Here is a 13,399-nt window from a genome sequence, read left to right on the forward strand (position 1 = left end):
TCTTCACCCACTTCGGCTCGCGCCGCTCAAAGCGGCAAGGGGGCGGGGCTGGAGGAGAAAGAGGAAAAGAGCATTCGTGACTTGCGCGTTCGAATCTGGCACCATCCCCCCTCCCCCTCTTCCGTTCGCGCGTCCTGCCGGCCACCCCCCCCCTCCCGAAGCACGCGGGTCTTCACGCGCTCCCTCAGCAGCCGGGAGAAGGTAGAGCGGCGGCCGCCGCCGCCGCCTCTTCCTCCTCAGCGAGTGCCGTTGCAGGGAGAGGCGCGCCCCTGCCTTTCCTCGGCGCCTGTCAGTGTTCCCTCGTCGAGAGGAAGGAGGTGGGAGGAGGCAGGGCGATGCGCGGCGGCGGCGGCGGCGACTCTTGACGGCGGCGGCGGCGGCGCTGGGCCCGCCCCGTTTCCTCCCTCCTCCTCCTCCTCCTCCTCCTCCGGCTCACTTCATCCTGAGGATGCTGAAGATGAAGCTACCGGTGAAGCAGCCCCGGCAGCGGCAGACCATGAGCCAGAAGGCCGGGGAGGAGGAAGATGAGGCGGCGGCGGCGGCTGGAGGAGTTGCCCTGAGGGAAGGCGGCGGCGGCGGCGGGGCCAGCCACCCACGCCGAAGTGAGGCCGGGCCGGGGACGGCGGTCCCTTCTGGGGGTGTTCGTGGCGGCGGAGGCGGCGGCCCGCCACCACCATCTCCCGTGCTGCGCTGCCTCTGCGGCTGCTCGGCCGGAGGCGCCCGCGAAGCCGTCTACGAGTGGTTCGGCCTGACGCTGGGCTCGGCTCAGCGGCTGGAGTTCGCCGTGGGGTTGCTGGACCTCCTCAACCCTCTGGAGCTGCGCTTCCTGGGCTCCTGCCTGGAGGAGCTGGCCCGCAAGGACTACCACTGCCTGCGGGACTCGGAGGTCAAAGCCAACGGCGTCGCCGGGGCAGCGGCCGGAGCGGGAGGAGTCGTCGTCGACGCCGCCGCCGCCGTTGCCGCCCCGGCGGGAAGCAGCCCCGCTCCCCCCGGCCCCGCCGGCCAGCCGCAGCAGCTCCTCGCAGCGCCGCCGCCGCCACCACCTTCTTCCCCTCCCGCTGCTGCTGCTTCGCCCCCTGCCCTTGCCGCCGCCGCCGTTCCTCTCCCGCCGGCGGGCGGCAGCGATTTCCGCGACCCGGTCGTGCGCTCCAAGCTCATCGTTTATTTGGCGCTCCTGGGATCCGAGAACCGCGAAGCGGCGGGACGTTTGCACCGCCTCCTGCCCCAGATAGACGCCATCCTGCAATACTGCCGGCCCGTCGGCCCTCTGCGGGCCGGGCGGGAAGTCGAGGACGAGGCGGTGGCCCTGGCTGGGCCTCGGGCGGTGGAAGAGGGCCTGGGGCTGGTGGCCCAAGAGGAGCTCCTGCTACTCTTCACCATGGCTTCCCTGCACCCCGCCTTCTCCTTCCACCAGAGGGTCACTCTCAGGGAACACTTGGACCGGCTGCGGAGGGCCCTCTGCCGGGACACCGAGGAGGCGGACGGGCTTGCTTGCCATGGGAACCGGGTAAGGAGCTCATCCCGGGAAGCTGCCGTTTTCCGCTTCCGCAGCCCCTGCCGGCCTTTGGGTTAAATCCATACGCCATGAGCAGAGGTCTTCCTCCGGCCGCCTCTGTGTCCCTTGCCGTGGGCGGCCCCTGGAAGATCCGTCTCGTGTGAGATGATACCATGGATCAGCTGCCAAAGGCCCACCCAGTCCGCCACCCTTTTTACGAAGTGATCCTCTCATACGAATTGCTAGGCAAGGTTTTAGTGGGCAGGAGAGGTGTCTAATTAATTTGGGAGACAGCCATGGTCTAGCACCCTTATGGTTTAGGTAATAGGGGGGAGTAGAATATGTGTGCTTTGTGGCACCTGAAATGAAAAGATGTTTTAGTTACAAAGTGTGTCTTTTTGCTGTAAAACCTCGAGCCCTTGAAAGATATGGAGGGGGGGAATACACCCGGAAGTACAAGTATTTGCAGTGATCATTTCCTTTGATAGGTTATATCTCTTTAAAAATAATGTTATTTGTTCCAAAATGACATCACTGTGGACTAATAGATGGAACTTTCTCAGTAAAATATTTTCTGGGTAGTTTAACTGATTTTTAGCTGCCTGAGAAAACCTGCAGTCAAGTAGAAAGGTGAAGTGTGAATATTTTGAATATGGACACTAGACTTAGAGCCAAAATTTTTAAGAAGTTTGGTAGCCACTTACTGACTTTGTTTACTAAGGCAGTGGTTGGTCTTCTGGGAATAGATGTAGGGTTTGAAAATGTTTCTTAAAATATTTTGCTAGTTGTTTAAAAAGCAACAGTTTAACTAGAGGAAGCTGTCAGACATCATATTGTTCTTTGTTATTTTTCTTCCAAAAATGTGATACAGTTTACCTATTACTTGTAATGCTTTGCTCTCAAGGAAAAAACATGTAAAAATCAGTGTTTCAGGGTTGCTTTGAAAAGCAGTGAGGCACACTTGCAATATTAACCCATTAAATTTTTGTTTATTTAAAACAAGCCCTATTCCATTGCTGAGTGCAAGGAAGTGCCGCCATGATGGTATTTTAGTTACAAGCTCAAATAGAAAAGAATTTCTTAGCTGTGTCTGGAACACAGGAGAACAGAAGAAGAGCCTTCTGGGATTAAACTAAAGATCCATCTAATTCATCATCCAGTTTCCGTTGGTACCTAACTTTACAGCAAGACCAGGCAAAGTGTGGCCCACTGCTTCTTTTCCTCAGAAATGCTCTTTGTGCTTTCTAAGGAGCACGGGAGCAATTTTGCTGTGTTTGAGGGCACTGCCTGCTTTCCCCTCTTTATGTAAAAAAAGTGGAAATAGAGGGCTTTTTTTGAGGAAAAAGGAAAGAGACATTTTGGGGATGGGGAGCCAGGGGTTTGGCCCCTGAACCTTTGGAAATTGCCATTTGTCCATTCGAGCCTCTGTAATAGCCCACAGACACGTATGGTGTTGAGAATTGGATTCCTTCTTTCCTCAACAAGTAATGCTCAGAAATACACTGCCTATAACCATAGATATTCTGTTTAATTGATGGCTGTTGATAAACCTGTTCTTCATAAATGTGAGTGAACTGAAAAGAAAAGATAGAGGGAAGGAATGAAGAACCCATTTAAGCTAACAGTCATCATCAACTTTTATGGTAATGAAAATGTAGATTAGTTTAATATATTACCATTTTTCTCCTGAATCAACTCCTATTGTGTTTCATTAGGTTGACCCTGCATCAAATATGTACTTTCCCAGTGAAGGGGGTGGGGCCCATGCCCAGGGCTGCATGCGGCTTATGGGCTGCAGTTTGCCCATCCCTGAACTGAAAGCTAAATAAAGATTTACAGGTTACACCAGAATGCAATGTTGTCTAAAAAAAGTTTTTAAGAGTAGATCTAGATGTAACCATGTTAGTCTGTTCTAGCATATCAGACAAAAAAGAAAAGAAAGAAAAAGACAAAATATTGTGGCACCTTAAAGACTAACTGCTATATTTTAATGTTAGTTGTCCTGCCAATGTAGCAGTTCTCCTGCCAACCTAGCAGTTTGAAAGCATGTAAAAATGTGAATAGATAAATAGGTACCACCTCAGTAGGAAGGTAATGGCATTCCGTGTCTAGTCGCGCTAGCCACATGACCATGGAAACTGTCTTCGGACAAACTCTGGCTCTGTGGCTTGGAAACGGGGATGAGTTCTGCCCCCTAGAGTTGGACACAACTGGACTAAATGTCAAGGGGAATCTTTACCTTTACCTTCATAGATTAAGACGTAAGAGTGAGATGCTGTGGCAAATTTGTATACATTTATATAAAATAAAGAAAGTTGCTTAGTAGACAGAAATTGCAATTATGTGAGTCAGTGTGGTATTTCACACCTAGTAATGACATTGTTTTGTATTCAGATCTTTTCCATTGAAGCTATGCACTGTGAAAAACAATAATGGTTAGTGGGTAAAGGAATCCCTGGTTAATTTATTGATAAATGTTAGTCTGTTGTAGCAAAAAGAATATTGTTGTCAGATAGTGGGCTCAACTATGAAGTCTTAGATCACAGTAAGACTGTGAGTGTTTGGGTTGTTCTAAAAAATGTATTAACATTTTTAAAATGTCTCGTCTGGTGCATGTTTGAGCTTTATCAATGCACCTCAATTGTATTTTTAAGTAGAGATAAGTTGCATAGAGAACATTTTGCAATATCTTTTCACATATACATTATTTATTATTGCCTCTCCACTGTTAGATACTTGTATTGCTAAATGTGATTATATTTCTGTTTCACATTTTAATCCTTCCCCCCTCCATGTAGAACTTCCCCCATCATTGTATGCCAAGAAATGAGGGCAGTTTACTTGAACAAAGGGCAGCATCTCATGATAAATCTATGATAGCCTCCCACAGACCACAGCAAGAAGGTATGTAGGTGAAATCTTACATATTGACAAACTAAATATTTAGCATTTTACTCAATGTTATGTGCTTTAGAGACTAACAAGTATCCTTACTATGGCAAGTGTCACACCAGCTTCAGGTGTGCCTAAGGATCACTCAGAATTCCTCCTAATCTTGAAGATCCAGAAGTGGATAAAATAATCCAAGCAGTTGTGAATGTGATGCCAACCATATCCTCAACTTCAGAGCTGAGGGGAAGGCTGGTAATTGTGTTACAGCTGCATGCAAAGGTATGCAAGAAGCTCAGCTGTGCAGGTGAAAGTAATAACCCACTTCCCACGCTAATACTTTTTAAAACCTTTGGACTTCCTGTTACAATCATTTGCAATGCTGAAATTGAAACCTTTCCACTGTTGTACTTTTTAACAGGAGACATAGAAGTTTTTAACTCTGTATAGGCTTCATAAAACATTTTTTTGATGTATTGATTTTGTATAACAAGGCAAATTGGGAAGGTGGAATGGCTAAAATACCAGTCAAAATTCTGGTTACAATTATTCTTTTTTCAGGTTGTGGGTTTTAATGACCACACACGCAACTGCTCAGCCCTTGTAAAATCTGTTTTCACAAATTTATTAGATTTCCCCCTAAATAATGTAAGCCATTTCCAAGCACTCCAGTAACATATTTGCTTTTGTTCAGCTGTAACATTCAAGCCAGATTAACAGTGCAATTCTGTGCTTGTTTGCTCAGAAAGAAATCCCACTCCTAGTTCATTGGGCTTAGTATCAGATAAGCAGGTATAGTATTGCACCTGAATAATATACAATTGATATATTTTGCAAATAGATCAGTTCAGCTACATTTGCCTATTCTGAAGATTGTTCAGGTATTCATACAACATGTAAAGTTAAAATGGCTTGCTGATTTTTTCATGAGATATAAGTCAAACATATTAAATCAGATCTCAGTTATTTAAAACAGTAGGCAAAGATTTGTCTTTCCACCCAGAAATTACACATCACTGCTTATTTGTCCAGTTTGTTAAATTCACAAGCTGCAAGCAGATCTGCATTTGCTTCTTGCAAAACTTCCATAGGCCAGATTGACCCATGGTAATTAAATGCTTTGAAGTGCTTTTAAAAGATAATGAATGACTATGAAATTTTGTGGTGCCCTTCGGGATTCCTTTTTTTGTTAGACTGACACCATTAATGTTAACTGATTAAGGCTGACTCGGGGCTTCTTCTTAATCATGGTTTGAAATAGCTTTAGTCTGTGGTTATCCTTAGTATCAGTACATATGTGCTGTTGAAATTTGATTAGGATTCACTTAGAAATAATGGCATTCTGACAAAGAATGTGTGATTTTGAGACATTTTCCCATCCTCTCCTCACCCCGCAGAGTAATATCTACATGTGAATACAGCATAAAAGTTGGTTTCCAATATTGACTTATAAAGGGAAGAGTACACAAGGATAACACAAAAAACTTAGTGTCCTGGCAGAAGAAATCTTCTGTCTGATGGTGAAAAGAAATGCATTGATATTTCTCCTTTGTACATATGAGAACAAGGAGGAATTTTCCCCTGCTCCAGATAGATGGTTTCCATTACTGCTAGGTAAATTGCATTATTTCTTGTTTCTTCCTTAATGGGTTTGTTCATAGTAAAATGAGAGATTGAAGAAGCAATTGAAAAATGCAGGAGGATTGCAAACAAAATAAAACATATTTTGCCCGTCCCTTACCCACCCTGTAAAATTCCATGAATAAGGCAGGGAGACTTACAATAGAATTATTGTGTAAAAAGCGTTATAGGCATCTATACAAAGAGCTCAGGATGAACAAGAAAGATTTTTTTCATTATTTACTGGGACATCCTATGACTATATAGCTGTGCTTCTATATGAATGGTGCTCTTCTGTCTTCTGTCATGCGCTCTTAAAAGGTAGTATACCTTAGGTCTTGTTTGTTGTATTTATTTATTTAATATGCCGCCCACACTACCCAAAGGTCTCTGGGCGGTATGTAGGGTTGATTCTGAAAATCTATCAAAACCCAAATTAGTTCTGCTCTAGAACTAAATTAATGTTTTATATGATTATCCCTAAGAAATATTTGAGTATAGGAGTTTTTCTTAAGTTGTAAGGGCAGTGTGAAATAAAAACACAAATATACACAATAATCCAAATTAATATCAGTAGTCAATATGAAGTTATAAATTTACCTTTTGACTGTGCAGGTTAAATTGAAACTCACATTAAACTCTTATTAATGTTTGTCAGTATCTGCTCTCTTTTATTGAACTTAGAAAGATTTTATTCTCACAAAAATCCTGCAAGTCTCTTAACATCTGTCCAATTCTGTGCAGTGTGCCAGTGTCTTTTAGAGTTACAAGGCAAGAATAGTTTTTAACCTAGTCTTTCTAAAATGCTTGGGACTCATCAACTCTTCCTAAAATGCTTGGAACAAATCAACTCAGATTTGGATAGGAGCCTCGTGGCACAGTCGTTAAAATGCTGTACTGCAGCTAAAACTGTGCTCACGACCTGGGGTTCAAATCCCAGGTAGCCGGCTCAAGGTTGACTCAGCCTTCTATCCTTCCGAGGTCGGTAAAATGAGTACCCAGCTCGCTGGGGGGGCAATGTGTAGCCTGCACAATTAAATTGTAAACCGCCCAGAGAGTGCTTGAAGCTCTATGGGGCGGTATATAAGCAGCACGCTTTGCTTTGCTTTTTTGCTTTGCTTGTCATATGGGTAATGCGATTCCTTTGGTACATCAGCTGAAAATCAGTTTAAAACTAATACAGTTAGGTGTTTTATGCTGATAGACTTATTAATTTGTGAAATTCATATATCTGTCAGAAATGGCACTCAAGTTGATTTTCAATAATAAAAATCAAATAAAAACAGAAATTTAAAATCAGGTGAAATTTAAAACCAGGTGAAAAATAATTAGAGCACAGACAAAAAGAAATAGAAGCATCCAAACTGGTTAAAATCCTCTTCAACTGCAACCGAGAATTGCTAAAAATTCTCTAAATTAAAGTTTCATTGCCTGCTAGCAGGTGGACAGTAAAGAAGAAGCCATCCTAAAGTCTTGTGGTAGAAAATGTTAAAGCATAGGAGTGATTTCAGAAGAAGCTCTTGTGATAGATGATTATGTGAATATGTTTGGATCACATATATTAAGAAACGAGTCTGTTGCTGCTGCACAGTGGTATTGATGTTAAAGGGTGCAATGATATGCATCTAGTATCTAAAAATCCTAGAAGACATGAAATTTTCCAGAGCAGTGTAAGGGTAAATACCTTATAAATATATGTTCAAGTGTGGAAAGTTCTTCTGACTTATGCAGAATTTTCACATTTCTGTCTTGTTCTTCCTTCAGCTGTGCATATTCAGAAGATAATGTTGAAAGGAGCACCACGGAAAAGATCTGATAAACATCTGGAGTATACCTTCAAAGTGAGTGTCCAGTCTGTGGACTGACAGCACTAAGATTGTAACATTGGTACCTTATAATGGCTTCCTGGGTAAACAAGAGTAATATGTGAAAGAGTAAGGTTGATTATATTATCTGTCATGGAGCTCTTTAAGCTCTGGATTCTTAGACTGAAAAGGGTTTGTATTTGATGATCCACAGTGTCTACAATCCAGTTCTGTGATTCTGAGGTTAAGGTCTCTAAAAGTAAGTGTAGGATGCAGTTAGGCAGGCAATCTGTCCAAGTTTGGATCTGACAATTGGTGTAATGAACCCATTTGAATAGCATTTGGATTGATCTTTCAGTTCACATGGAAATATTCACTTTATCCCCATAGTTTTGGGACAAAGAACCACATGCATCTCAAATCCCTGAAACTCTCCTCTGTCATTTGTACTACCCTATTTTCCAACCTTCCTTTCATCCCTCTGACATTTCCTTGCAAGTGACATAGCACTGAGGTTCTTTAATACTTTGTAAATGCGGAAGGGAAACTTTTAGGGGTTATCTGACAGAGCATAGCATCTCATAAAGTAGTTTTTTAAAAAAAACAGAAGAGGATGGAGTTTACCCTCCTCTGGCACTTTATACTGCCAGAGGAGGGTAGACAGCCAGTGGTCTCAGTTGTGAATGGTCTGGAACCATGGTTAATAGGCCCAGACCGGACAAGAGGAAAGGGAAATAATTTGGTGGGTTTGCAGTACATAAGAACATAAGAAGAACCATGCCGGATCAGGCAAAGGGCCCTTCTAGTGCAGTTTCCTGTATCTCACAGTGGCCCCACCAGATGCCTCTGGGAGCACATGAGACAACTAGATACCTGTCTCCTGATACCCCTCCCCTGCATCTGGCATTTGGAGGTACCATCCTTTTAAGCCTAGAGATTATACATCCCCATCATGACTTGTAACCTGCATTGGACTTTTCCTCCAGAAATCTGTCCATTCCCCTTTTAAAGATATCTATGCCAAACGCCATCACCACATCCTGTGGCAGGGAGTTCCACAGACTAATAACATTGCGTAAAGAAATATTTTCTTTTGTCTGTTCTCACTCTCCCAACACTCAATTTGAGGGGATGTCCCCTGGTTCTGGTATTGTGTGAGAGGGAAAAGAGCTTCCCTCTATCCATTTTATCTATCCCCTGCATAATTTTATACGTCTCAGTCATGTTCCCCCTCAGACTAAAGAGCCCCAAATGCTGTAGCCTTTCCTCATAAGGGAGGTGCCTCAGCCCAGTCATCATTTTAATCGCTCTCTTCTGTACCTTTTCCAGTTCTGTTATGTCTTTTTTGAGGTGCGGCGACCAGAACTGTATGCAATACTCCAGGTGCAGCCTTACCAGTGTTTTGTACAATGGCATTATAATGTTGGCTGTTTTATTTTCAATCCCCTTTTTAATGATCCCTAGCAGGAAATTGGCCTTCTTCACTGCCTTCACACACTGGGTTGAAACTTTCATTGAGTGGTCCACCAGTACACCAACATCTCTTTCCTGATCCATAACGGACAGCTCAGAACCCATTAACTGATAACTAAAGTTTTGATTTTTCACCCCAGTGTGCATTACATTACATTTTCCTATAATGAAACACATTTGCTATTTTGCCGCCCATTCTCCCAGTCTGGAGAGATCCTTCTGGAACTCTTCACAATCCCTTCTGGTCTTCACCACCTGAAAAATACTTTTTAAGAAGCACTTCAGCAATACATGGTATCATACCTTAGGGTATGTCACTGTTAACATCACCTTAGGACACACCCACCACTCCTGGTTTGGAATAATATATACAATCATACATACCAGAAACCAGAATGAAATGATATGATCTCTCTTTCAAAAAAATTAGTTCTTGCCATTTGGACAGTGAATCACAAAGATCAGAATTAACATGGACAAAAGCTAGAATGATTCACATTTAGCTGTACATGTAGTTACCAGAAAATAAATCAGACTTGCCTTTACTATGCCAATAGTGGTCCAAATCGCAGGGTAACTTGCAGTGTAGCCTCACTGCTATATAAAGACTCGTTAAAATGCCAGATAGATGCTCTCGCCACATCTACACTGCTCATTCACCAAATTTGATAGTGTAAATATATACTGAAATAACAGATCTCCAATGGTTTAGCAACTTTTGAATATGGCAATTGTATTCCATTGAGAAAATACTACCTATATACAGCTTGTTATATTAAAATTGTGAAAACTGAATTTCAAAATATTCCACAAAATGCCTGCTTCTTGTATATAATTTGAAATACTCTAAAAGATTAAAAACAAACTTCTCTTTCTTGCACTTGTCATAATGCTTAGTTTATGGTAACATCTTTTGAAGAATATACTGTAGTAGTGTTTCCCAACAGTGACCCCTGTCTTGTTGTGGAGGTATGCTCCTATAGCAAAAAGGTTGTCACCAGCTGTAGAAGATTGCTACTATGTTAAAGAGTTCTTGCTTTGATTTCAGGTTACACACAACTTGTGCGGAGTGAGACAAAATTGCACACAATGTAGAATCAAACAAAGACTCTTTAATTAGCTGCATTCTTGCTGAGCTGATATAATTAAACAGCAGATATGAAATCCATTAATTTTTCACAGAGACTTTGATGTATGTCTGTTTATATTGCCCTGTTCTTGGAAGCTAAAAGTTCTTCTGTTTCTGTAAGATATTTGTATATCATGGTGGTTTAGTATAGATTACATTATAAACATTGTAGAAAACATATTTTGTTTTTGTGTGTGTCAGGTAATCTGGTCTGATCATTCTATATCTTGTGTGACTAAAACACACCAGGAACTACAGGAATTTCTACTGAAAGTAAGTGTTCAAAAGAGATGGCATAATAAAAATAGAGAGCCTTTTAACAATGTGGTATCCTAAAATACAGTTTTAGGTTGAATGCTGGATGTGTAAGATTGACCCCCAAAGCAGTTGAGCTGTTGATGACCTAAAAATGTTGGAAGAAAACATATCTGACTACATATGTGTTTAGTTGATACTTGGTAATGGAATTTTGACCATTTAATAGGACTGTCTAGACACAATTTCAGATTGGCAAATGGAAGTTCCTTTGTGTGGGAAAATTTCTCATACATTTCTCAGCAGCAAAAGTTGGATTTGCCTGATATGCAAAGGAACACTTGGGTAATGGTGGCTGTTTTTCTGATGGCAGTGGTAGCTGTGCACCATTGGGGCTAGCCCTGTTGCTGACTGGAGGAAGGGAATGTGTGAGGAAGTAGGAGATGAGAGAAAATGGGTGATTTTGCCCGCCATTGGATGCCAACTTCAAATTATTTTTCTGACAGGTTACCGCCATTTGCAGAAATAAATTTTCCTACCCAAGTGTAGATAATAGGTTTCCTTGAACTTTGCAAAATATGCATGGCATGATAACTTCTTCATATGAATGGAGTTGTACTTTTCAGTGGCTAGTTGTATTAAACATGGATTACTCCAATCTGCTTTTAGTTGTTTTGTCATGTTGCTGACTCTGTTTTAAAACCCAAACACCCAAGTTTGATCTCTATATTTTGGGAATGGGGAGGAAAGATCTGATTACGCTACATGGTTTTTAGTACTAACACTATTCTTCTTGCTAGCTTCCAAAGGAACTTTCTTCTGAAGCATTTGACAAGACTATTTTAGGAGCACTAAATCAGGGCTTCCAGAAGCAAGAAGAAAGGCGACACCCAGACTTAGAGCCTATGATAAGGTAAAATTCTGTGCAATTGGTCTATCTCTTTACTATCAGATTCAATTTGATTTGATACTTGTCTTTCCTTTATTTTATGGATCATTAATCTCGTAACTAGTAATCTACATAAGCAAGCTATGTAGATTATTGGACAATTTAACTCCGAACTGGGTACACTAGGACCAGCCAACTTCATCAGGTATTGACAGTGTCTTGTGATGTATCAAGTACTGGACTGACTCCCCCTTCCCAAAACCCTTGAAAGCCAACATTTAAAATCAGTTAAATGCCTAACAAAGGGGGTAGCGTGGCACTCATTTAGGAGCCAGGAAGGAGTGGGCTGAGGGAAAATCTTGGCTGAGGGAATTTTAGATAAGTTAGACCATCAATGGTTGTTGTAGATTTTCCGGGCAGTTTGGCTGTGTTCTGGAGGTTTTTCTTCCTAACGTTTCACCAGTCTCTGTGGCTGGCATCTTCAGAGGACAGGAGTTTGAACTCTGTCTGTGTCCTGGTATAGAATACATTATATCATCAACTTAGATGTTTCTTTGACACATAAGTGCATAAAGGCAGGACAGTTACATGTCAGACAGTAAGCATATTTGATTTTTCTCCTCATACCTAGGACCACAGCACCTTATTCAAATTGCCCCTGTGTCCATGTGGCAGGTATTCATTCATCTATCAAACTTAAAGTTGTGTGTATATATACACCATTCATCTGAAATAAACATATGACTTTTTGTCTGTTGCCTTTGTTATCATGTGCTGTGCGGGTCATTTCTTTTTCTTGATATACGGTTGAGATTTCAACGCAAGGCTAGAAATTCATCCTCCCACTCCCTTACTGGATAAAGATTGGGTCAGCATAACAGTGACCTTTGTTACAAAGATCTTCCACATACCTGGTATTCTCTGTGTAGAGTTTTTTAAAGGGATTACTAACTTGTTATTGGAAAAAGTAACTGATAATTTTAGCCTTACATTTAATGTTTGAACTTTTTAATGTTGTGATTTTCCATATGATTTTAGGCAACTGTTTTCAACTACATCTCAAGCTTTTCTGCAGAATCAGAGAGTAAACAGCTTCTTTCAATCTCTGTCAGTGGAATCTTTCCATGCTCACAGTAAGAAACTTCCAGTTTTTCATTTTATTATAAACCTAGTATGGCACATAGATACCTAATACATGAGTTAAAGAAGCTGAACATGTGCATGTTTAAGAAATTTCATCAACATTGGTGGGCCAGATGGTAAAATTTGTGAGGTCAGTAAATAAAACATTGTTTAAAAGCTCTTGGTCCTATCAAGCTGAGTATAGTCGATAGTAGTTCATGGAACAGATCTATTTTTCTTGCCACCCCAAAAATTCTGTTCCAAAGGGTTGGCAGGAACAAGGTTTTGAAAGCTAGGGTTGTGTGGTATGGGGCAGCAGTAGAGTAAAGTTGGAGGAAAGAGAGGGATCTGTAGGGGAAAGATGGAGAACTGTGTTTTTGTGAGTGGTCTTGCACATTCAAATGACTGGATAGGATACTAAACTTATGCCCATAGATTAAAGTTAATAGGGTACATAGATACTATGAAGAAAGCTGTAGGCTTCTGTAGGCCTCTTATATTTTAGACAGTGCTTAGAGTAGGATAATATCTTGTACTTCAACAAATGCAGTCACATGTTTTCTTAGCACACTTTTCTGATACTGCCTAGCAGGTGCACTCGGAGCTGCTCATTGTCATTTGAACTTTCAAAGGGTGATGGTTGATGGTTGCATACTTGACTTTCAGGTCCTAAGAAACAATGATTTGTTCAGTAAATGCTACTTCAGGTATACTAAAAACTT

At 41.9% G+C, this 13,399-nt stretch overlaps 1 protein-coding gene across 6 annotated transcripts in view; it reads left to right on the forward strand.

The window, feature by feature from the left end:
* The first annotated feature begins 206 nt into the window (after positions 1-206).
* Positions 207-13,399, forward strand: part of ZCCHC2 (zinc finger CCHC-type containing 2) — a 29,873-nt gene continuing 16,680 nt past the window's right edge. For 3 of the 6 annotated variants that reach the window (XM_078393395.1, XM_078393397.1, XM_078393396.1), the window contains exons 1-7: positions 309-1,507; positions 4,294-4,399; positions 5,130-5,164; positions 7,765-7,845; positions 10,613-10,684; positions 11,467-11,579; positions 12,594-12,688. In XM_078393395.1, the coding sequence (XP_078249521.1) occupies positions 449-1,507; positions 4,294-4,399; positions 5,130-5,164; positions 7,765-7,845; positions 10,613-10,684; positions 11,467-11,579; positions 12,594-12,688 (1,561 nt within the window). In that variant the 5' untranslated portion in view covers positions 309-448. Of the gene's footprint in view, positions 1,508-4,293; positions 4,400-5,129; positions 5,165-7,764; positions 7,846-10,612; positions 10,685-11,466; positions 11,580-12,593; positions 12,689-13,399 lie in introns of all 6 variants that reach the window. The other 3 variants (XM_072998534.2, XM_078393399.1, XM_078393400.1) reach the window with 2 other exon arrangements.

This window comes from Pogona vitticeps, chromosome 4 (genome assembly GCF_051106095.1).
Source record: "Pogona vitticeps strain Pit_001003342236 chromosome 4, PviZW2.1, whole genome shotgun sequence".
In the NCBI taxonomy this organism is placed as follows: Eukaryota; Metazoa; Chordata; class Lepidosauria; order Squamata; family Agamidae; genus Pogona; species Pogona vitticeps.